Below are 23,315 nucleotides of genomic sequence, written 5' to 3'. Positions count from 1 at the left end.
TACAAGATCTCATGCTATTACCACAGAATAAAATGAAAAAAAAAAAATGTCACTTCTCTTGGAATACTATCACAAAACCTCACAATGTTGTAGCGTATCAAAGAGAAATCCCAAGAACAGATTCACTCTCTGGGGACATGCCTATGTGAAGGGACCTGGTAGCAAAGCCATAATGTGGAAGAGGAAAGCTTTTTGTAACAGTCATTCCCCATTGTGAGATTTAGATGATTTACTGGACTTAAGCCCTCAGAGGCATCAGAAGTACAAAGCAGTAAGTACCTTGCCTTTAGTGAAACTGCCAGGTGTTTAAAAGGACACCTAACTGGCAGAAAATGGAGAAAAGGACATCAATATTCAAGAAAACAAGCATGTCTTAGCAAAACACTAGTGTAATACAAGGGCAGACAAAATGATGGACAATATTTAAATCTGATCTCAAATAGATCACTGGAGGTACAAGGGACTGACACTTGGCTACAGAATTTTTCCTGCAGTTAGGGATTTTTCCCTGCTTTCCATGTTAGGCTGGAGAGCTACATTAGATTTCACAAGACATGCTTCTGTCAATTTATGTCAAAACAACCTTACCTCTCTATGCATAATAACATGGTGAAACCAAGAGGTCAGTAAGCACTAGTAGCTGGTCATCTGTGAACTGCTGTTTATGCTCCTGCCAGTTATCATGATGGGTCCTCCGGAAATTTGACAGGGTTTTTTTCACAGTCATCTGCACAGCAGACAATCAGTATTGATCTGCATCAGTTACTGATTTAAGATCCATGATAAAACAAATATTGAATGTAACAAACAATAACTGCAACATGTTTGAGTGGCTGCAAAGGTTGCAAAGGACTTGGGAAATTCAGCCAAGTTCCACAGTATTTTAAATTCTATTTTTGGTTAGTCTTTTGACTAGTATCATGATTCAAATATCTTTACAAAAATGATTCTTTGACTTACAATTTTGAGTTTGAAAAAAATTAAAATACTCTTATAAAGAATTTTAAAAGTGAAATGTTTTTCTCCTTTCCCTTGCATGTTTCAAACCAATGGTTTTGGTCTCAAAATGAGTTGATGAATCACATAATGCACATAGAAGAAACAAATCAGAGGTAACCTACCTTCTATTAGTAAAATAATTGTTTGTTATTAACAAAACCAAAACAAAATAAAAAAACCCACCCAACCACAACCGTCCCCTCAATTCACTTTAATTCAGTAATGCACACCAAAGCAAAATTTGTTCAGTCTATGGAATTCTTCAGTCCTAAGTTCACTACTCTAGTTAAAACAGCAAAGGTCTTAAAACAGCAAAGGTTCACAATAGTGGACGGAGGGGTAAGTAGACTTCAAGAGTAATTATTTAATTGAAAACTTGTTTCTAGGGCTGCTTATAAAAGCTTGTATTGTAAATTTCAGAATGATTTTTTGGTTTCAGCATACACAAAAGTAACATTTAAAAGATACTATTTACTCCTTATGTATTTCTTACACCTTTCAGTTGATGCTTTAAATTTGAAAGCAAGAAGAGAACTACCACAAAAAAACAAACAAACAACCCCCCCCAAAACAGCCCAAAAACCTCCAAAATACACCAAAACACACCAGAACTTAGAAGTAGTTCATGACTTAAGATTTAGATCCATTTAATAAAATGCAGCACACATTAAGCTTCTTAATAGTTTCTTATTATTTATTTCTAGGAAAGGAGAATGAAGAATGAGTCAAGTGCATTTCAGACATGATATATTAATTAGAGAAATGATGTATTTTTACCTCAATAGGCTGAGGATCATTAAGATGAGCACTGAGATCCATCAGGAGCTGTGGCATCCAGGTGGGTACATCATATGGACTTGACAAAATACAGGCACTAAGTCCCAGTACACCAGCATGGCGTTTAACCAGGTCTGCAAATGCAGGATATGGATTTACAGTTGGCAAGGTGCAAATGTCTTGTCTAAGATATGACTCAGTGACACAGCCAAATTTCAAACTGGTTATCAGTGAAAATAAAGCTATTGTTGATTGATAGCCATGACTGAAGCAAGCTGTTACATAGAAGTGATCTAATTAAATTAGCAGACTGATGCCAGTATTCAGTGAGTTCTGATCCTGAATTAATAAAATAAAACAAAACCCGCTGCCACAGTAGAGAGTTCTCTGGGTTTTTACAGAAAGCCAGATAGTTCTACAGACCATATAGTCAAATTCACACAGGTATATGGAGTCATAGATTCATTCTTTATCTTGAATTTCTAATGGAATGATGTGTAAAAAAAGGTATCAACAAATGCTGTATACTTGATAAGCATTTCAACTGGGCTTCCTTCTCTCAAAGAATCTCTCTACTCAGTAAATAGCTCATAAACTACATCTTTCTTTACTGTTCCCTATTTCTGCATTCAGAACGTTTTCTCAAGCACCTGAACCATTTGACAATATGGAAACCCAGTCCTGGGTCACATGAATGTGACTCAAATGTGCTAAATGTCTGGTCAGAATCCTACTAAGAAGTTGGGGTTTTTTTTAGCGTGTGTGTGTGTGAGTTTTGTTTTGGCAGGTTTTGGTTGGTTGGTTGGGGTTTTTTTGGTGTGTGGGTGGTGTGGTTGTTGGTTTTTTTTTTCTGTCTTGTTTGGTTGGGGTTTTCAGTTTTGGGTTTTTTGTTGTTTGTTTGGGGGGTTTTGTTTGTTTTGTTGTGTTGATTTTTTGTGTGTTTGGGAGGGTTTGCCTTGGTTCGGTTTTGGGGTTTTTTTTTGATTGTGTGTGTACTGTAATTTTTAGAACAAAAACTCACACTATTAAACTGAAGGTGGGTAAGGAGGCAAAGTTATGTTGTAGGAGCCAAGAAAGTTTATTTACTAAGGAATTTATTTACTGCATTCTTAACTATGTGAACTATGCACATAGGAAATGGAGAAGTCTCTTCAGTGTTAATTCCAGAAAAAAAACAAACCTTAGTTTAACATAAGAATACATCATTTAAAAATGTTTATTTGCCTTTGTTTTGGTAGTAGGGTATTCTTACTCATCACTCGTTCTGTAAATCAAATTCTTGAAGATCTTAACAAGGATGAGGATCTGCACTACATACACAAATTAGTAGGAAGGTACACAAAGACAAGATATTAGCCATTATGGTCTGTGAATGCTTAGGAAGGAAAAACATTTGCACATGCAACAGCCCTTACATTTCTCTGGGTATATGCTAATTTTCTAAACACTGCTTCAACTCAGGACAAATTCTATTCTATCTGGACTGTTTGCAGAATAAGCACTGCACAAAGTATTTTCTTCCTAACATGCTACCAACATGCATGGTTTTAGTCTCTGAAGTTCTTACCCCCTGAAGGAATTGTATCCACCACTGAAGCCAGATCTCGCTTCCGTTTTTTTGGTAACCTCATCTTACAGAGCTGTTCAAAATGGGTCTGCATAGGCCCATCCATTGTGAGAAAATTGCACTGGAGCAGACCACTTAGTGTGGTAGCAGCCATTTCTCTCACCTAGGAGCACAGACAATACATACCACAATTACTAAGCATGCATGCACAGTAAGAAACAGGTGGTTATGCTATTACTGTCCTTTTAGGCACATCCAGCTAGGCCAAGTTACCTTCACATAATTTGTCATAAAATAACCTACTAGTCAAGGCAATAATGTGATTTGACTCTACTGTCAAGACATACCATATACTAGAGTAGGTTTAGGTTTGCCATCACACTTTAAACAAGATGTGCCACCCCAAATATTCAACCTGTTTTTCAACATTCGTAATAGTCTCTGTATCAACATTAGATGGTAAGAGTTAAAAAAAAAAAAAAAGTGTATTTTATTCAAAAGTATTCCATTTTCCCCCTCACAATGATAAAATTCCTCCTCATGCTTAGATGGAACTCCCCATGTTCAGGTTTGTGTGCGTTACCACTTGTCCTACCCCTGTGCACCACTGAAAAAAAGACTGGCCCCATCCTCCTGACACCTATCCTAGAAGTATTTATAAACACTGATAGGATCCCCCCACCCCAGTCTTGTCTTCTCTAGGCTAAAAAGTCCCAAGTCCCTCAGCCTTTCTTCGTAAGACGGATGTTCTAATCCTCTAATTATATTTGCCGTCCTTTGCTGTACCCTCTTCAAGCAGTTCCCTGTCCTTGAACTGGGGAGCACAGAACTCAAATGTATGTGGAATGTGACCAAAGCAGAGAAGCTTTCCTAAGAGAAGGCAGAATGTAAGTTCATGAGACAAAGCTGGTTCTGTTCTACCCACAGCACAAGATACAACAGATGCTGGATTAATAAGCAATGACAACTAACTTCACTGGTTTATGGTCAACAATTCAGTTCTAGAATGCTCTAACACTATTACTGTGTTGACTTGAGTACCAGTTCTTTTCACTACATTTCTTTCCAAGTTGGAAAGAACTTCTTTCTCTTCAGTGACATGGAAACCCCAAAGAACAAGACTGAACTAAGTTTTCACCTCTTTGCCAAACCATTCAAAATATGGATCTCTTTTTAGAGCAGCCACAACACAGTGGATTATAGGTAGAGACCATTCATTTCCTTTTAAAAGCAAGTGTATCAGAATTACTAATCTATCTTGTCTATTCAAATCTCCCAAATCCAGTTATACAACCATAAAACCATGTTTAAACTGTAGTCCCTCTGAAACTCACTTCCACTCAGTAACTGCAAGCTGACAGAAACCTCCCAGTATTTACAAACTTGAAAACCAAATCAACTTGCTGAAACACTGTCAGAGTTTTTGCTGAAGTACATACTGTAACTGTAAACAAAACATTTGTCTGGAGTACAAACACCTACCATTCCTCTGAATCAAATTATAATAAATTATATTCTTGAACATAATGTTCTGAACCGCTACAAAGCAAGAAGTATAGCTGTAAGTGCTGCAATAATTAAATATAGTAAGTTAACAATAAACTCTTGAGGCTTCACTTTGTTCCACGTAAATTTCAACATTATTCAAACATGATCTACTTTGTTAATGATGTAAAGTACAAAATGAAAGTCTGCCAGTATTATCAACAATTTGCGAGTCTCTTAAGAACTAAGCTATTAAATAAAACATGATGTGCTAATGCTAGACCCAGAATAGAAAGAAGCTTAGCTGTAAAGTGAGCAAGCTCCAAGTGATCTGTACTCATTTACATCACTACTTGCTGTACTAAAACTGATGTTATTGCTAATTAACAACCCAACTAAAAGGAACATTTTGCTGCAAAGAACACTTCGAAGCAAAGCCTTTAAGATCATACACTAGCATGCCAATCATTCACCACATGACACTATATTTACAGATCATCATATTCACATGATGATTTACAGAATATAAAAACTACAGGTGAGCAACAGAAGAGTACTCTTCCCATCAGCCATGAAGAATTTGTTGTTTGGTTTTGGTGATGGGTGTTGTTTTGTTTGGTTGGGGTTTTTTTGATGAAAATTAACTGACTGAAGTCTAAAAATCAGTAACATTATCAGAACAAAAAACACCCAACAAGCAAAATCTAACCAGTATTTGAAGGTGCTACTCATATCAAGAAAATGTATTCCCACTACTGTAATACTGCAGTGCAATATGAAAAATGTTTATCAGGACATAAGTGCTATGTATTGAGTACACTGATGTATAAAAACTAAACCTCAGACAGCTTCCTAGATCAAATTATGGCTGAGAAAACTGTGAGAAACATGCTTTCAGATTAACTAGGCTAGCACTACCACCATCGCTTTAAGGTGAATACAGTCATTGTCACTTTTCCTCTAACTTCTGACTAAATGGAATTTCTTACTCCAAAACATGCTTTCCCAAACTGAAATTGTTCCTGCAGCGCTCTCCAACTGCCTGTATGACCTGAGAACTCGAGATGATATTCAATGGTGGTTATCCTGCTGCACACGGACATGGTTTTTCAGACTGTTTACTTTTTCCCTTTACCAGCTGCAGGGTCACATTAGCTATTACATTCACAGTACTGTATCGTCTCCATTAATCTGACTTTCAGAAGGAGGATTTCCCACACTACTACTTAAGCATAGCTTTCCTCTATTCTAAACACCTGTGCTTAAAGCTGGGTGCAAGAAATTACTTCACAGAAACCAAACTGTCCTATGACCCATGGTCACTTTGTTTTGCAGTCACAAGAGATACTCAGCATGGTCACTTGACAGTATCATTTGCGGTGGCTTGTTAAAATGATTTTATGAAAACACATGAAATTCCCAGGAAGTGTAATATTGCTACAAATGCCATTTGCAGAAGTGAAAACTCTATTAAAACAAAAGGGTTGGAACATTAGGTCCGAGACCTTTGTATCAAGCAAGAGCAAAATAAATGTATTTTTAAATCCAATCTTAAAAACCCAGCATTAAAAAAAAAAAAATACAGAGGAATCACTCTGCAAGATGCTGCATTTGGCCAATTATTATCAATAAAGAACAAGACTACTTTTCAAAGAGAAGTGAAAGCTTCCATGGTAACATGATCCTAACATATATAAGCTTTTTTGATTTGCATCTCTATAGCACAGAGGGATAATTTGGTACATTTTAAATAACTTGAGAAATCGTATTCAAGTGAATAAAAGGTATTTTTCAAAATTGTGAGAGGTTATGGGATAAAGTGCTGTGACTGGGTGTGGAAAACAACTTCTCTAAGATTGCAAGCTATTGCTTTCCAGCTCATTTTATAAATCGTGACATGCAAGGCCTGAAAACGGTCATCTGCAGACTGACATTGGCGTGTTTAGCAGAGGAGTCCAAGTACTGTTCTTTAAACAGACAGTAATGTCCAACCCATTCAACCAAAAATTTTCATTTGTTCCAAATCACTCTTCACAAAAGCAAGCTTCACTTCTCAGGTGTGGCTACTTGTTTAAATGTAGCTTCAAAAAAGGCCTAAACAAAGATCTTTCTTTTGGCAGAAGATCTTTTCTTCAGAACCATTTCTTCTAGAAAGAAAAAAGCAGCACCCAGGCACCCAAAAGTAGGATTTAATTGCTCTTTGCCAACAGCACAAAAAACAGTGAAAACGGTGGCAGAGGAGAAATGGAACAGCATGGAGATTAACACTACAGATTCTTCACTATGCTTGAATGTGATCAAATACAGTTAAATTCACATCACTTAATATAAGCCTTTGAATCTATGAATTAGTGGTACCAAACAAAACACTTTTGTGACTTTTCCCTCATCTTTTCGAATCCTGACAAGACTCAATGATTCACATCAGGTAGTTATTTTTACTCAAGAACAGGCTTAAGATCCTGAACAACACTTCTAAGAGTACACTGCACACTTACACACTCAGATCTGGCAACAGTATGCGCGTACCACAGTAAAGGTTTGGGATTTTATCTCCTTCTACTTGCATATACTGAAGCATTGCTAGTTCAAAAGACACACAAAACCTTGTCACACTGACAAGTAGCTGACAAACTACTACCTTATGGAATCATGTAACATCAGAAGCAGCAGCTGTCCTATTATGCATGCAGCTTTCACAAAGCTAAGGAAAATCTACTTATAACTAAAGAAATACTTCCTCAGAGAGCTGGATGCATAAAAAAAAGTAATTTTATCATCGATAAACTGATACAATTACATGGGAAATAGACAGCAGTTTAATACAGTTTTCACACAGAACGGCATTTTACCTCATTGGAAGTTGAGCTTTCTACCAAAATTCATGCTATTTGTTTATAGTAAAATGGCAATATCCCTATTTCAACTGCACTTAAACCAAGAATGAAATAAAGCAATGCTCCATTCTGTTGAAAAAACAGGAACAACAGAACTTACAAAAACCACTTACGAAGTAGTTTCTAAACAGCTGTTTTCCTGGAATGAAATAGCAAAAAAAAACTGGAATAGTGAAGAAATAAATCCTATAAAGCTAGAAAAACTTGCTGTAGTAATTTACAACCAGTGGCTTTTTTCATAAAACTTGACAAGGGCAAGAAACCTACTCACCTCGAGCTGTTCATCTTCCAGGAGTTTTATAACCAGCCATCTAATGTCATTGACTGCTTCTTCATTGTTGAGGAAGATGAAGAGGTTGTAGAACACCATGGTTTGGAGGTAGGTTAATATGGTATATCTAGCATGCCAAGAATTGCTTCTTGCTGTCTACAAATACAGATAAATAAATCAGTATGAGAAAGCATGAATGTGAAAGAAAGCAGCTAACAGTTATTTCAGAGAAAGTTTTTGGGGACAGTTGAAAGTAACTTCTTTTATTCAAATATTTTCCTGACATACACTCCGAAGCATACAATTACTATTTAGACAGTAGATTATTACAGGCTTAACTTCCAAACCATATTGTTATTATTAACATAATAAACCATATTGTTATTATTATCATTATTATTAACAGATACCTAATACCGTAAAATACAAAGCAGGCACGTTTCTCCCTTCAATTCATTCCCAACATCAGTTCACAAGGCAGATAATCGATAAACCAAGCATTCCATTCTGCTTGAATATATATATATTCTACACAATGGATTTAGAAAACCAAGTTTTTTAAAGTTCCTTTACTTTATCTCTACATGCTTGAAGAAGTCCGAGTTATTGAAAGCACTAGGCACAGGTGCAGCTTGGACTGCAATGCTGCAGTGACTGTTTTGGCTGTGTGTACAGCTTCCACCAACATTGTGCAACAGGTAGTTTTACTACCTGCTAACGTGTAGTTCAGTCTTGAATGACTTCAGAAAGAAAAAAGGCATTTTTTGCATTAGAAGCTACACAGAAGGAACTCATTCTGAATGTGGATTTGACTTACGTTCATGAGGAGACATTTCTGGCTTAAGCTGATCCACTACTGAACTAAATTGTAATTTATTAAAATACTGTTTTATTTCTCCAAGTTGTTTAGTGTTTGTAAGAATGTTTTAAAACACGCCTAATAAACTCCTTCAACCTCCAAGAAAATCAGTATTTTATTCTCTTCAAATCACAATTAAGGTAAAATCTTTTTTTTTTAAAGCACAGAGCATATCAGATAAGCTTTAAGCTATTTTCACCATACTCACTTGTTTTAGCACCTGAAGTACCAAAGGCACTTGCTGAGGATACAGCAAACCCTGAGACATTAATGACAAACACATCTTGGCATCTCTTTTGAGCTCATCATAGCTATTGTCATTTTCTACTGGTGCAATCTAGAGAACAACAGAGGAAAGTGTTAGTAAGCAAGCTTTGCCAACAGCAAAATTCTGAAAGGAAGCTGAATCTCATGAAAGAACAGCTAAGAAAAATACAAATATAGCACTGAAAGATTAACTTAATTAGAAAAAAAAATTAATGTAACAATAAAATATGCTTGGCAATAATCTGTGGAAAAAAGTTAACAGAATCAAGAGATCCTTGTTTCTTGCCTCATATACTACTTACCTAAACAGTATTGCTAGTCAGAAGCTCTTAAGGATGATTAAATAGGAGCTGTTAAGAATTTCGTTCCCCACTGCAATTCTTTTGGGTAGCGATAAGGCTATGGGGAATGGATCCAAGCTAGAGGAGGGTAGATTTAGATTAGATGTCAGGAAGAAGTTCTTCATCATAAGGGTGGTGAGACTGAAACAGGTTGTCCAGGGAGGTGGTGGAAGCCCCATCCCTCGATGTTTTTAAGGCCAGGCTGGATGTGGCTCTGGGCAACCTGATCTAGAGGAGGGTATCCCTGCCCATGGCAGGGAGTTGGAACTAGGTGATCCTTGGGGTCCCTTCCTGACAATTCTGTGATTCTGTGAATTTCAGGTTTTAGGTGTGGGTATAAAACTAAGAGAAACCTATATCAGCATTTCAAGTTCACTTTCACATAGGCAAACCTTTCTTTTCTGGTCATATACATTATATAAAAACCAGTCAACTATCCAACAACAAAGGAAGATATATGCTTCAGGGCATGCAAATATGTTTTATTTCAAATCTGTAGCACTGAACAACTGAGCTTCATAAAACCACAAGGAGCAGAGGTGACAGGAAAAAGAAGAAAATAAGTATCACCATTTAGAAAGAATAACAGAAGAAAACAACTCACGATACGTATCAGAATAGACACAACATGCACTCGTTCATGAATTAAACAGCTTTCCCCCCACCAAGTTACCTTGAAAAATAAAGGTAAAAGCTGGAGCTGCTCTGTGACAGCTGTAGAAAAGGACCGTCCCGCGCTTGCCATCAACCACTTCAGAACTGGTTTTATAAAGATAAACGATCACTGATTATGATAAAAACATTAAGAATCCCAAAACAAGTTACAGACCACATTTCTTGCAAGACCTGCTTGTGAGACTTTCATACATTAGAGTGGACCTATACTGGTAGTTCAGTTTAACATTGTAAAGGTAACTTTATAAACCTCAGCCCTGAAACAACAGATACGTAGATATGAGAGGGGAAATTGTGTGCTGCAGCTGTATGATTTCTGTGATGTCCCAAAATACCCCCATTTCTTAACTTCATTAAGTAACTTACTAGTTTTCAAGAGTTTAATGCCCTGAGTTCGCTCATCTTGTTCACCAACTCCATTGTCTTCCATGACGTGATTCTGAATTTCTTCATCTGCCTCCATAAGGGATTTAAGATTTTCAAGTATCCGAGCAGTAAATTCATGGACACGAGGGGATTTAGTTGCAACAGTATTGGGCAAAGAAACATCTATCATGAATATGTAGGTCAAAACACTGAAAAAAAAAACAAAAGACAAAAAAAGTAGGAACATACAGTTAGCTTGAATACTGTCTAGAGAATGTAACTCAAAGTGATTCCAGATAATTTGTTCAACTTCAAAGTTTAATTCTTACAGGCAATTTCCATATCTTCACTTCAGAATTATTTAAAAACAAATACTTTTCAGGAGGGTTAGACAGTAAGCTGCAACCCTCCACTCCTACTGACAGATCTGCAACCAGTTTCAAAATCAATAAAATGCTCTCTAAAAGATCTCTGTACATTTATAGATTATAAGGGCTTACACAAAGTAAATTTGGATTGTAGTGGTGTTGCAGGGTTTGTTTTTTTTTTGGGGGGAGGGGAGGAGGTGGGGTTTTTGGGGGAGAGGGAACAGGTTGGCCATTCATGTTTTTTTAAGAGCTTTAGAGATATAATGCATAAACGTAAAAGCCTATATACAATAAAACCAGAAGTAATCTGAAGTTTCTAAACCAAGTCAGATAATTATCTGATTTCTTTTACAAGTATTAAGGCACAGTCATCACTGCAGTGTAATTATTCAGATAATTACCCATGTAAGACAAACAAAACCCTCCAAGAACTGCAGAAGAGAACACTGACCTTCCTATTCTCTCTCGGACATTTTTGTAAACCTGTGTGAGTTTAGGTTCCAGGTACTTCAACAGTCTGTGCAGCAGCTCTGGTACTCTCCATTCCTGTTGTGCAAGGCCACCTTGCAGTACATAGAGTCGGCTAGGAATCAGAACATCTTATCTTTAGTCACACAAAATTTCCCCCCCATACCCCTGTCTTCTCCAAGCCTTATTTTGGAATGTTTTCAGTATGTCAATGCACAGAAGTGTCTTTGCATGAGTTGCAAAGATGTGTAAAAGTTACAAAAGAAACAACAGTGCTGCTGCTATAGCAGTTGCAAACTTTTACGTTCTGTTAATTTGATTTAGTTACCTAAAGAAAAAAATATAATGAAGAAACCACCTTTGTGGGGGGAAGTTAAATGGAAAGCAGCACTTTTGTTCCCTGCTTCTGCAAGGTAATTGGCACAATGTATCAATAAGAAAGAGTTCCAATTAATTTTACCATGCATCTACAAATGATCCTCCTTCACCACTCAATGGAGATTCCAACAGCAGTTCAAATAACCAGTGCAGTTTCCTAGGATCTCTGCTCTCCTAGGGGTATAAAGGGAAAATAAAGGGGTATCACAGATAAGTAAATTTGGGGGTTTAAAATATATAAACGAGGAAAATTTTGATATATTTTCCTTGCATTCCTTGGGTTTGTTCTATTAAGCAAGTGCAAAGTTAAATACATTTTCACAATGAATTTCACTAAGAAGAAAATTGAAGCTACAATTCAGTTTTAATTACTTGGCAGATACACTAAAAATTAGAAGGAATTTCACATTTTTTTCTACATGTATGAATAAACATGTCTGAATTATTTTGCCACTTAACTGTCAGGGATCTGGCTGACAAACTACGCTGAATTTGCTGACAGATTTCAGAAAACTACTGATCCAGGATCCCTGTGGCCTGTCATGTACCCTGATTCTCAGACACCACACCTCCCAGTCCGCCACAGTGTACAGAAATCTTATTGTATAACGTAAGGTAACTTCAGACTTGGTCTTCAAAGCATAATGCTAAGCTACATACTTTTAAAGAATAAATGTGTAATTTGAGTACAAAATCTCCAATAAAAATTGAACATAAACCAAGCATGTTCAGCAAGCAAAGCCTAGAACTAAGGCTTTCTTTCCTTTCTCAAATCTTGTATTTGACTGCAAAGGGAAGAGAATAACACTTTTGGAAAAAGCAATGAAATTTAAAATGGATGTTATTTTTATAATGTATTTACAGTTCCCAGTTTTAGCTGACAAAATATACCCAAGTACCTCTGTTCAGAAAGTTCTTATTTACACATCTGTAATATTTGACCATCTGGATACAGCTTTACAAGATTAATAAGGGGGTACTCACACAGGAGGTCGCTATGCATGTGCCCCAATCGTTATATGTTTCCACTGTAATGTTGGATAAAGCTTTTCGAAGCAATGGACAAAGAAGTTTCCAAAGTTTTTCCACCTGTTCAGCAAAAAGGCAAGATTTGTCTACTTAGGGACAAAATGGCTATCTAACCTCTAAGAAAAAAAATCCTTCAATTTTATTATTCTCCAGCTGAGAAATTAATCTAAAGATAATCTAGATGGCTAGATCTAGACTATAAATAGAGAGGCAGTAGTCTGACATGGAAATAAGCACTTAGTCCAACTGGAAATTACATACCATGGCAGCTTCACTAACTCCTTACCATCAAACCATTCTTAGTTTTAATCCTGAAGCATTCTGCTAACACTCAGTGTTATAGAGGCACCAAACCAAGATATGAATCGTGTTCAAAATTTGGTAATGAAGCACTATGTGTTGCAACGTTTTCCAGTCCTTTCTTGGGCACAAGTGACACATTGAAAGTCCTCAACTTGGTATGTTTCATTTGTTTAATAATTCAAAACATATGACTCAAATACTACTACAGCACCTTCTCAAATGTCCAGTGTTTAGAACCTCTTATTAATCCGGCTATAATTTCAGATACACATCTCTGAGTGCTTTCATGGGAGTCTGCCACAAGTTGCTCTAAATGGGGCTGAAGAACTGGCAAGAAGGCATCATCGAAGTTTCTGAAAAGGCCCTGAAAAACAAAGAAGTGTCTTCAGTAATTACACATCTAAATCACTGTCTTCCTAAGAAGAAAATATGATCACAAAGTGCTTAAGAATTGAATATGCAGAAATTACTTTGCTTTTGTAACAGAATAACATACACGTGTCCTGCGCACTTTTGTATTACCCTGTATTTCCCTAAGTAGTCAATCAGAAGAGAGAATTAATAAGATTAATCATAGCAGCATATCTTTAAAAACCAACATTTTTCAACACTGGGGTAGAAGCCAAGTGTTGTTTTTTCATGTTTTGATCATTATCTACAAATGGAACTAATTTAGTTATTGAACTCAAGTTACCTTGAAAAGGCAAAATCTGCGAGGATTGAATTTGTCTTTTCCTTTTCTGTCTTCTAAAGACAAAAATTTTATTAACTGCTCAACAAACTTGGAATCAGAAAAGTGATCATATATGATTTGTTCTGCCTGAAACAGAGAGAAGGAAAAAATAAAAAAGAAAAAAAAATAAAACAAGAGAAATTACTAGGTTTGAGGTGTTTCATTGTCAGTGATACCCCAATCTTCCCAGGCCCCATTTTTCAGTTTAGTTCTGTTTCTGGTAAACATCAGGCCTCACTTATCCATTTCCCCCCTCATTTTACAGGGTACATTAGCTACTGTTTTGCAAGACTCCTGATTTTTATTTTCATTAATGACTTTGAGTTGTCTTTTCTTTCAATAGCACAACACCTACAAAAGTAGCCATTCCCACTGTCATTACTTATATTGTTCTAAATTTGGATAAAGTTAGAAAGGAAACAAAAAAGTGCTCATAAATACAATTTGTCCACGATCGCTGACAAAGAAACTGCAACACATGAAAATATTAACACAATAAGCATGAAAATGAAGTAGAAAAATAAAATTTAAAACATCTTGTAGAGATCTAGATTGCTATCACTTATTGCTTATTAGAAACATGATTACATCCATACAGATATGAAAATGTGCATTTGAGTTCAATCTCTGTCTTGGTTTGGAATCATGTTAAACAAATCTGTTTCCACAAATTTTGTGTAAGCACTCTCCAAACTTCAAGCAATACTTCAGTCAAAAGAGAGAAGGAATTTGGTCTCCCCATCTCCACAGTAATCTGTGGACAACATTAGAAGAAGAAAGGAGAAGTAGGACTACTAAGAAGAGCCACAGAACTGAACCACACTGAAACCCTTACCTCTGTCAGCTCATGTCTCCTTCGCCCAAGCTTTGGTTGATGCTCAGCTGGAGCATAAACCATCATAGTTCTGAATATTAAAAAGAAAAATTTAGTAACACACTTGAAAGTAAACAAAAGCTCATGATTATTTTCTACGTTTCCCATTCTATATATGAAATAAAATTTTATTTAAGAACACATTTAGTGTTTTTACAAATGTTCTACTATAGCAAGCAATCCAGAATTATTAGTGACAGAACACTAAGCATGTTTTACAACTACATAATCTTCAAACATGCATACTTCATTTTATACCGAGCCAGTTAAATAACCGTATGAAATATTTACCTATAATATTCACAAAATCCAAAGAGGAACAGATAAAAATAAAATAATGAAATAATAAACAAACAAAATTCCCATAAAACCCACACAGAAGTGGTAAAACAAGCAGGAAGCACAAAGGATGAAATGAATTTGGTTTGTTTCAATTAAAAAAAAAAAAAAAACCCAAACAATTTCCCACAGTGTTCTTCCTGCTGATTCTCACAATTCTATCTTAATGCTAAATGATACTCACTGAGGCCAGGTGTAATACCCCCAGTGTGTTTTCTCCACAAAACAACATGACTCCCAGGCTTCCTTTGTCTTCGGTAAACTCTGGCTGTCATAGTGCAGCCACTGGTTATCTGGTCTGTCACCAGCCTGAATACTGGCAGGCTTAGGGCTTCCACCTGGTTAAAGAGGAATTTATACTCTAACAAACTTGTTTGTTAACAGTTCCAGCAAATATTGCAGTTCTTTAAGTGTTTAGGTCTACCTCCTTCGAATCCAATCTGTACAAACGTTTGCTCTAGGAGATTAAAAGTAACACTTAAGAGTAACAGAAAAGATACCTTTAGTCATTTATATGTACGTGTCATTTGAAATTATTTAAAAAATTAATGAAAAGGAGATAAACTATCATCACATATTACAAGACTCTCTGAAAGGAGAATGATCAGTACCTCTGAAGTTTTGACTCACTTTAAGTGAATAGCTTAATACACAGAAATACAATACTGCTTGAAAAAAAAAAACAGACCTGAAAAATGACTGATTATGTAACCAATTTTGCTTGCTTAGAACATAAACTACCAAAGAGATATTAAAAGCTTGTGATTCTACATTGTGATTTAATTTAACTAGAAAAATAGGCTTTCAAAACCATTTTAGGATAAATGTTAGTGAGATAGTTCACATATTGAATAAAACCTACTTATTTCGTAAGGGCAGATGGGCACTTTCTTGTGTGTTCTCTTAAGCTGCTTAAGAATACCAGCCACAGCTGAGATGGCCACCTAAAAGAAAGAAATGGGAATTAATGGATCCATCCCATACACTTACCTCCAAGAAGGACATGTCTAATCATCTCATGACAGACATTTTAAGCCAGTTTACTCACTGCCCCGGAGAGCCAGTGATTACTACAGTGAACTTTGTCAGCCCAGTGGATAGTATTTCCTGTAATCTCACTCATTTCAGGGGAATACAGAACAAGATTTAAGTGTGATCTTTATAGCTCAGAAAAACCTCCCTGGTAGTAACTTCCAGGAAAAAGAGGGGGCTGTCAAGTTTTGAGTCTTGCTGAGGTAACAAGCAGAATGAAAGTTATAAATAAAACACATAAACATGGATCCCTTCAAGTGATAAGCTGCAGGAAAATCAAGCATCTGCAAAATAAAAATATACAAAAGAACTCTGATATAAATAAGAATGAATTGGCACACTGTACATTTTCAATTCAGAGACTTGACACCATGCATCATGGCTACAGCACTGCCAAGACTGTCATCTCCTTGGATTTTGGGCATGGCTGGAAGGGTGAGGAGGCATGCACACCTCCATTTTTGTACTTTATCACAGCCAAACACCACAAACACCTGATCTAAACCCCAATGCACTGCAAAGAGACAGAATTCTGTTGAGTTCACCTTACGAACTACAATCGCATCATGGTTGAGACACTGCACAAAAAACTTTATTGCACGGACAGGCAGTATCCTATCATCCCTCAAGAGCAGAGACAGGAAACCAATGCTTATGTGCTCGAACTTCCAGGGACTAAGGAGAGGGAAAAAAAGAACAAAGAACAAAAAAACAGTATTATAACCAGAAAATAAGTAGGGTAGTTTTTGCACAGAAATGATCATATGTGCTATGATTATGCAGCTCTGTTTGGACTAGCCTAAGTAATATTCTATGCCATGGCTACAGTCAACGAGCTTAAGTGTCATTTAGTGAAGCCTCCAGTGTCCTATGAACACAGAAGTGCAATCAAACTTACTTAGTTAATGGGCTCCTTTTGACCTTGGCATTTCAATGTAAAATACAGACCTATAGAGATATTCTTCTGAAGTTTTTAAACACCAATATTATGCTACCAATTCAAATTTATGTGCAGAGCAGTATTATGCAGACAGAAACACAGGGGTTTTCCCCTAAACAAAAAAAAACTAATTAACTATCCAAGATGTGATGCCACCTTATATGAACCAATCAAATTGTCAGTGAAAATAAATTGAAGACTCATTCAATTCTTTACCATAATCCATTTTATGCAAGACTGCTACTGTGACATTGCCTTTGGACAATTAACTCAAGGATAGAAAAAATATTAATCAGTTCTGGTCATGCTCACTGCACTTGATGCAATTGGTATCTATTCAGGTAGTCACCTCCAATCTACCTTGCCCCCAAATTTCTCATGAACGGAAAGGGAGACTTACAGATTTCTTTGTTCCACACAGTCCAGCAGCATGTTGACCAAATTTTCGTAATTTCTGAAGGAAAAAGGGAATCAACCAGATGATATCAAGAGAATAATTTAAAAATGGAATAAAAGTTTCCCAACATGAGGGAGGAAGGGAAGGGACAGAAGGGCAAGACTGTCAAGTCAAGACACACCGCAACAATCCTTAGGCTTTCTCAATTTGTCAAGTTTAAGATTTTATTGCTTTTGGATTATTACATTTAATGCATGGTAAATATTAGCCAGTATAAGCTGGTGTTGAGGCATGTTCAAACTTACCGCAGCGCCTCCGCATTCTTTTCTTTCTGTCGTTGAATCCCTAACTGAATTTCTTCTGAATGAAGACCTGTGAAGTTTGAATTTGAATGTCCTGATTTTTGCAGCATGACAGCTATTTCAACACATCTCTCTGGAACCTGTTGACAAATAGTGCAAAGATTTGAGACTGGGCAGCAATTTTCCAGTTTTTAAATCTGTTTTGAAATAATGACAGTACAGAATTTTCTGTCCACATACACAGGTCTGTGAAGAAGTAGGGAGAACAGCTTTTGTGCACACAGTAGGTTTTATTTCTCAAAGTACACTGTTTTATTCTATTTTAAACTGAAGACAAACTTCAGTATTTCATTAACCATACAAATGGTTTGAAAGATTGGCACTCTTTCTTAACTCTAAGTAACATGCCATTTATCCCACTGATGGGGTAAGAGGCAGTTTGCATTGTTCTATAACCAAAATGGGAATGAAATCAAAATCAGAGCACTAACTCAAACAACAGACATGAGTTTCAAGCATTTCTGTAATCAAATGCTTGATGTAATTGCAATTGTCGGTGGGGGGGGGAATTTCAGCTCACACCGACACACTCTGAATCCAAGACATGAACATCAAGCAATCAGCAACTTACCACAAAATCCAACCCAATTGTTTCGTACTGTCTATGGATTTTTTCTGCTAGGTCATCAAAGAGTCTAACTATGGATGGTTTTTCCAAGGACATAGCTTTGCTAAGCCCAGAAGAAACAATTGCTGGCCACGTCTGCGCAATACAGTCCCAGTCATGAAGATTTGCCAAACATACTCCACTGTGATTTCCCAGAAGACAATATAAGGCACCCTGTAAAATTAAAAATGTGATTTTAGAAAGCTAAAGTGCTGTTCACATATAAATGATATCTATCTACATAAGCATGCACCCACATAGAATGAAAATTAATCTTCCTGTTACCAAACCATTAAAATGTACCAGAAATACTCAGCTATGCGGCTTTGTTGTCAAAACACTGAAGATTTTTCACAGAATCCTCTTGATTGGAAGCCCTGCCAATTATTTTATCCACAGCATGGCTGATTGATTTCTGAATTACATTATAAAGGAGAGTATTCAATGATAAAATAATAGTATGAGACCCGGCCTTTTTGTGAACTTAGCCATGTTTGGGTTGCAGGCAAATCATAATGCTGTTAAACAGGCCGCTGAAATGATACCAGCTGGATGGGCTGTGGATAACTGCTGGGCGTGACACAACAAACTGGTTAATGTGAGAGATGACTGTGTGACACACTGACAAGTGTCACACAGAATGAAACAAAGAGAGGATGGATTTCACAGGTGATGATGGGAGTTATGTCAGAAATAGCCAAGTTTTACAGGCAATTGGAAGGAAATCTTGGGGACCTTTTCATGAAGAGTCTTACAACAGCAACAGTGCCAAGGTAACTACAGCAGTAACATCACTAAGGCTAAGACTTCCTGATAGGAGTATCAGAAATACCAAATTCAGGTATAGTAGGAAAATGCTATGAGTTATGTGCAAGACAGTGAAGGAGAAAGGGAGGTACAAGGATGGCAGAAAAAAGTAATCATCAAAACATAAGAAAAGGGATTGCAAGATATGCAAATGATGTAATCACATACTGTCTGATAGCACTGATCAGGCAGCTGGAGCAGGATCATGCTCTGACCATATGACAAGAGTGCCACTTGCCTCTGTGGCCAAGATTGAGGAGGGTGCTGAAGAAGGCACAGACCATAATGCTTTTGAACACTTGCACCATTTCCAGGCCTGACAGCATCAGCAATTACCCCCCACTTCATAAAAAATTCCACCTGATTTAGCATAACTTACTTGGATGATCAACTTTTTTGTCCAGTTCACACTATTTTCTAATCCTGCTACAGATGACAGAAATGCTTACCACCTTGGACTACAGCTTTTCAATCTCCATTTCATAATTAAAAAATAGTTGTTAAGAGACAATTTTTAACGCCGTAACACAAAATGTGTAACGTAGATAAACACAACATTTCTTTTGACAACTTATCTAATCCCAGTAATTCCTCACAGTATTCATACATAAGCTACATGTCATGAAAATTATCACATTGATAACAGACAAATCTCACTTTAATCATTAAAAATTGTCCTATAAAAACACTTTCAAAAGACAGACATAAAACAAAGTTAATGATATAATACTTTAAATTGCTTTTGAGTAACATCTTGCCGGTCTGGACGCAAGAACTCCAAAACCAAGGGAATGATATCTCTGCAACAAAAATTGTATGTTCCCAGAGCTGTGAAGAATGCTTGCTGAGCTTTACTTCTGACCTGTGGGAAGAGATGTGTTATTAGAAAGTCTTGCGAACTGAAAGTAAACTAAAAAAATAACATCCTTAACCATTTCAATCACATATGTACAGAAATAAAATTATTTGCAGATAAGGAGTAGTAGTTAAGTGCCTTGAAATATTTAGTATTTGTAACCTAAGTTGGCAGCCCTCCATCCAGTTCTTTATTTGACAGAGAAGAAGCTTAAGGCAAAAACTATGTCAAAACTAGCAACTAATGCAAACAAAGCAAGCAAATATTTCATGTTGCCACAGAAATAAATCAAAATGTGAAGATCCCAAAAATGTAACTTGAAGAGATCAACCAAAAACTCCAAATATTTCAGTTTAAAAGGGGTCTTTCCTTACCTGACCATATGAACTTGTGGACAAACACAAAAGATCTCTGATCATCTCCTGGTGGGAGGTTTTGTATTCACAGCCTTCCATTGTTAGTGTTCTCAGCTAAATTGCATAGAAAACATAAATAAAGGACAGACTGATTTTTAGATTTCATACAGGTAGGAAACACTAGTGAAAGATTATTTTATCTGTTGTTACACGACAATGTAGCAAATCAGCTTTTCAAGTAAAGTAGTTAGTGAAGATTTAAGTATTACCTCATGCTGCAACATAACTCTGTCTATCAGCAAAGCTCTGATATGCTGTTTCTTTCCTTGGAGCTGTAAACAAATACGTAATTGCATTTAGATTTCAGTATTCATATTAGCAATTCGTACTGACTAAATCCCCCAGGTACTCCTTCTCTTCTTGAAACAGGTGAGTTTCTCGGCAGACAGCTAGCTTTTTTTTTTTTTATTTTCCCCCAGTGAAGTTTTTTATATTTCTATTACTCCATAAGCAAAAGGAAGCTCTGGACACAGAAATTTCTCAGTTAACAAGGACTAGATCAGACTTTGGTCCAAGTATAAGTGCAAACTGAGGGTTACTACAATTGAGAAAGGCTAAGCTATTTGCTTGTAAGATTTTCGAATAAAGGTAGATAAGCATTGCAAACCATCATTCTTATCAGGGAATTAGATTTCAAAATTATGAAAACTGATTAAGACAGTATGGAAAACATGAAAACTCTGTTTAAGCATTAAGAAATACTTCCATCCCTCAACTTGGCTTTACAAAGGAAAACAAAAAACAAACAAACAAACAAAAAAAATCACTGACCCTGTTCTCCATTGATTTTTTCACTAGATTAAAGCTTTTCCATCGTGAATCGAACTCATGCTTGTGAGACCCTTGGAACTGTAAAACATCGCTAATAATCTGGGAAAAAAAAGGCAAAATAGTGATTATTTTTCAAAACTATTCATCTTCTCTTAAGTATTACAAATTATAAATATACCTTTATTATTAGAAATAAAGACTTGGTATCATCTTCTGAGTTATCAAGTATGTAGCCTGCAATTGGAAGAAAAATAATAACTGGATGTGAAAAGAGCTTTAAAAATTAACTATAATTTTATTTCTGCAAAGCTTAAATTTAAGAATTCTAGGCCAAATAAACAAAACTAGTTTCTCATCTATAAAATTATACTTAAAAGCACAAGCAGTACTTTTTAGATAGAGGAGTGATTAAACTTACGCAGCAATTTCCTTGTCACTCTTGCTATTGTTTCTCGATAATTCTCTCTTGATAAATCTACAAAAAAAGTTACACATTTTCTCTTTATTCTACAATAGCATAAAAAGCAATTTATAGATATGAAAACCAGTGGAAAGGCAGTATGGACTATATTAAACATAGCCTGCCCATAACACCACTATCATCAAGCCAGCAGTATGTTTTTCATGGGTACATAACCTTCTTTTCCTGGCTTGGCAGTTGGCTTAATTTCTAAGCACAGGCTGAGGCACATCATTTGGCATATGAAAACTCAGTAATGCATTAAGAAGGGGGGGGGAAAAAAGTCAATAGAGCACAGATTTTTACACAAAGTGATGAAGCCATTAGAAGTCTGGGAACTTACTCCCCTTCAATATCTGGAAAGGAACAGATATTCCCAATCTAAACAACAACCAAAAAAAGCAAGGGGGGAAAAAATGATACAAGGGAAGTTTTAAACCAGAAAAATCTTAATTACTGCAAAAGACCACAAAATAGATGCCTATTCTCTGTTACATGTTATATGGCTACACAGTCAACTCTTGCAAACTAATGGGCTGGATTTTGTAATAAAGCAACTAAAACCATTTAATAGTCTGATAAGCAGTTACTGTGTGCCTCAATTCCTTATTTAAATTGCTCATCTTCACTCAGATGGTAAAATATACACACAAAGCCTGAAAAAAAGCCATTTTCTTCTAACAGAGCTGTCACAGCCCTTAGCAGGTTATGTCTTGATTCCTTATGTCTTGATTCCTTCTGCTTCTCAAGTGCAGTCTTTGGGTGATGGTTGCAGCGCCTCTTGCACCTGTCCTCTGTGTGGAAGGACAAGGGCTCAACTACTTTGACCTGGGGGTTGGAACAGAGCTCCCATTCCAAGCCATATTAGTGCAGATTTGTATCTTGTGTACCATCATTGAAGATCAAAGTGTGTACACAAGAACTTCTGTGTTGGCCAAAAAAGCCCATCTAATATAAAGAGAAGAATCAAAAATATTGTCTCAAAAAGACCCTACCGTTTTTACAGCAGAAAGAAAAGAACAAAAACATTAACAACCTGTCTGAACAGTACTAGGATCTACTTACCATATTCAACACCAGTGTACAGTTTTGTTTCATCCAAAGACACCAGAGTAGGGACCCTGCATGGAAAAAAAGAAAAAAAAGAAAGAATTACTACACATTATGGAAACAACTGACTATGTGAATTTCATTGGCATTTAATTCATTGTATCAAGTTATATTGTATGCTAGTCACACCAAAGATGTTTGGATTTACTAACAGTATGTCTCAGTTCCAGTATTTACAAACCGACTATGGTATGGGTTAGTCTGTTTGCCAGAAACAAGTACATCATCAGGACATCACTTTGAAACCAGAATCTTGACCCCTCCTTTAACAGAACCTTATCAATTCTATTAAAGGGCTAGAAATCTGGCCTCCTCAGCAAATCTATGAACACACTAACTGAACTGAATGTGGCTCCTGATCATCTTAGTTTAGGATGGAAAGGTGAATTTGACTGCTGAGACAGAATCCTTTACTGACAAGTTAAAAGGATGAACCTTCTCTGACTTTGCTCCCTTTGTTATAAAGAATTTATCCATTACCTACTAAAGTCCTACTTATTGCTATATAAAGTTCACTATTAATAATCACACAAAAAATAAAGCAATGCTTCTTCCAAGGAT

The 23,315-nt window shown here is 36.3% G+C and overlaps 1 protein-coding gene across 1 annotated transcript in view; it reads right to left on the bottom strand.

The window, feature by feature from the left end:
- Positions 1 to 23,315, bottom strand: part of PSME4 (proteasome activator subunit 4) — a 61,376-nt gene that overhangs the window by 1,615 nt on the left and 36,446 nt on the right. The window contains exons 21-46 of the mRNA XM_054383340.1: positions 22,710 to 22,765; positions 21,603 to 21,659; positions 21,363 to 21,418; positions 21,185 to 21,283; positions 20,623 to 20,685; positions 20,372 to 20,467; positions 19,872 to 20,003; positions 18,299 to 18,508; positions 17,671 to 17,807; positions 17,369 to 17,422; positions 16,574 to 16,703; positions 15,859 to 15,940; positions 15,181 to 15,334; positions 14,619 to 14,688; positions 13,745 to 13,870; positions 13,262 to 13,414; positions 12,703 to 12,807; positions 11,801 to 11,892; positions 11,324 to 11,455; positions 10,505 to 10,713; positions 10,137 to 10,222; positions 9,064 to 9,192; positions 7,997 to 8,152; positions 3,344 to 3,506; positions 1,777 to 1,910; positions 589 to 727 (exon numbers count right to left, since the gene is read on the bottom strand). Coding sequence (XP_054239315.1) covers positions 593 to 727; positions 1,777 to 1,910; positions 3,344 to 3,506; positions 7,997 to 8,152; positions 9,064 to 9,192; positions 10,137 to 10,222; positions 10,505 to 10,713; positions 11,324 to 11,455; positions 11,801 to 11,892; positions 12,703 to 12,807; positions 13,262 to 13,414; positions 13,745 to 13,870; positions 14,619 to 14,688; positions 15,181 to 15,334; positions 15,859 to 15,940; positions 16,574 to 16,703; positions 17,369 to 17,422; positions 17,671 to 17,807; positions 18,299 to 18,508; positions 19,872 to 20,003; positions 20,372 to 20,467; positions 20,623 to 20,685; positions 21,185 to 21,283; positions 21,363 to 21,418; positions 21,603 to 21,659; positions 22,710 to 22,765 — 3,016 coding nt within the window. The 3' untranslated portion in view covers positions 589 to 592. The remainder of the gene's footprint in view (positions 1 to 588; positions 728 to 1,776; positions 1,911 to 3,343; positions 3,507 to 7,996; positions 8,153 to 9,063; positions 9,193 to 10,136; positions 10,223 to 10,504; positions 10,714 to 11,323; positions 11,456 to 11,800; positions 11,893 to 12,702; positions 12,808 to 13,261; positions 13,415 to 13,744; positions 13,871 to 14,618; positions 14,689 to 15,180; positions 15,335 to 15,858; positions 15,941 to 16,573; positions 16,704 to 17,368; positions 17,423 to 17,670; positions 17,808 to 18,298; positions 18,509 to 19,871; positions 20,004 to 20,371; positions 20,468 to 20,622; positions 20,686 to 21,184; positions 21,284 to 21,362; positions 21,419 to 21,602; positions 21,660 to 22,709; positions 22,766 to 23,315) is intronic.

This window comes from Indicator indicator, chromosome 9 (assembly GCF_027791375.1).
Source record: "Indicator indicator isolate 239-I01 chromosome 9, UM_Iind_1.1, whole genome shotgun sequence".
Lineage (NCBI taxonomy): Eukaryota > Metazoa > Chordata > Aves > Piciformes > Indicatoridae > Indicator > Indicator indicator.
Note: the sequence above shows the minus strand (reverse complement) of the source record. Positions and strands in the feature narration are given on the sequence as shown.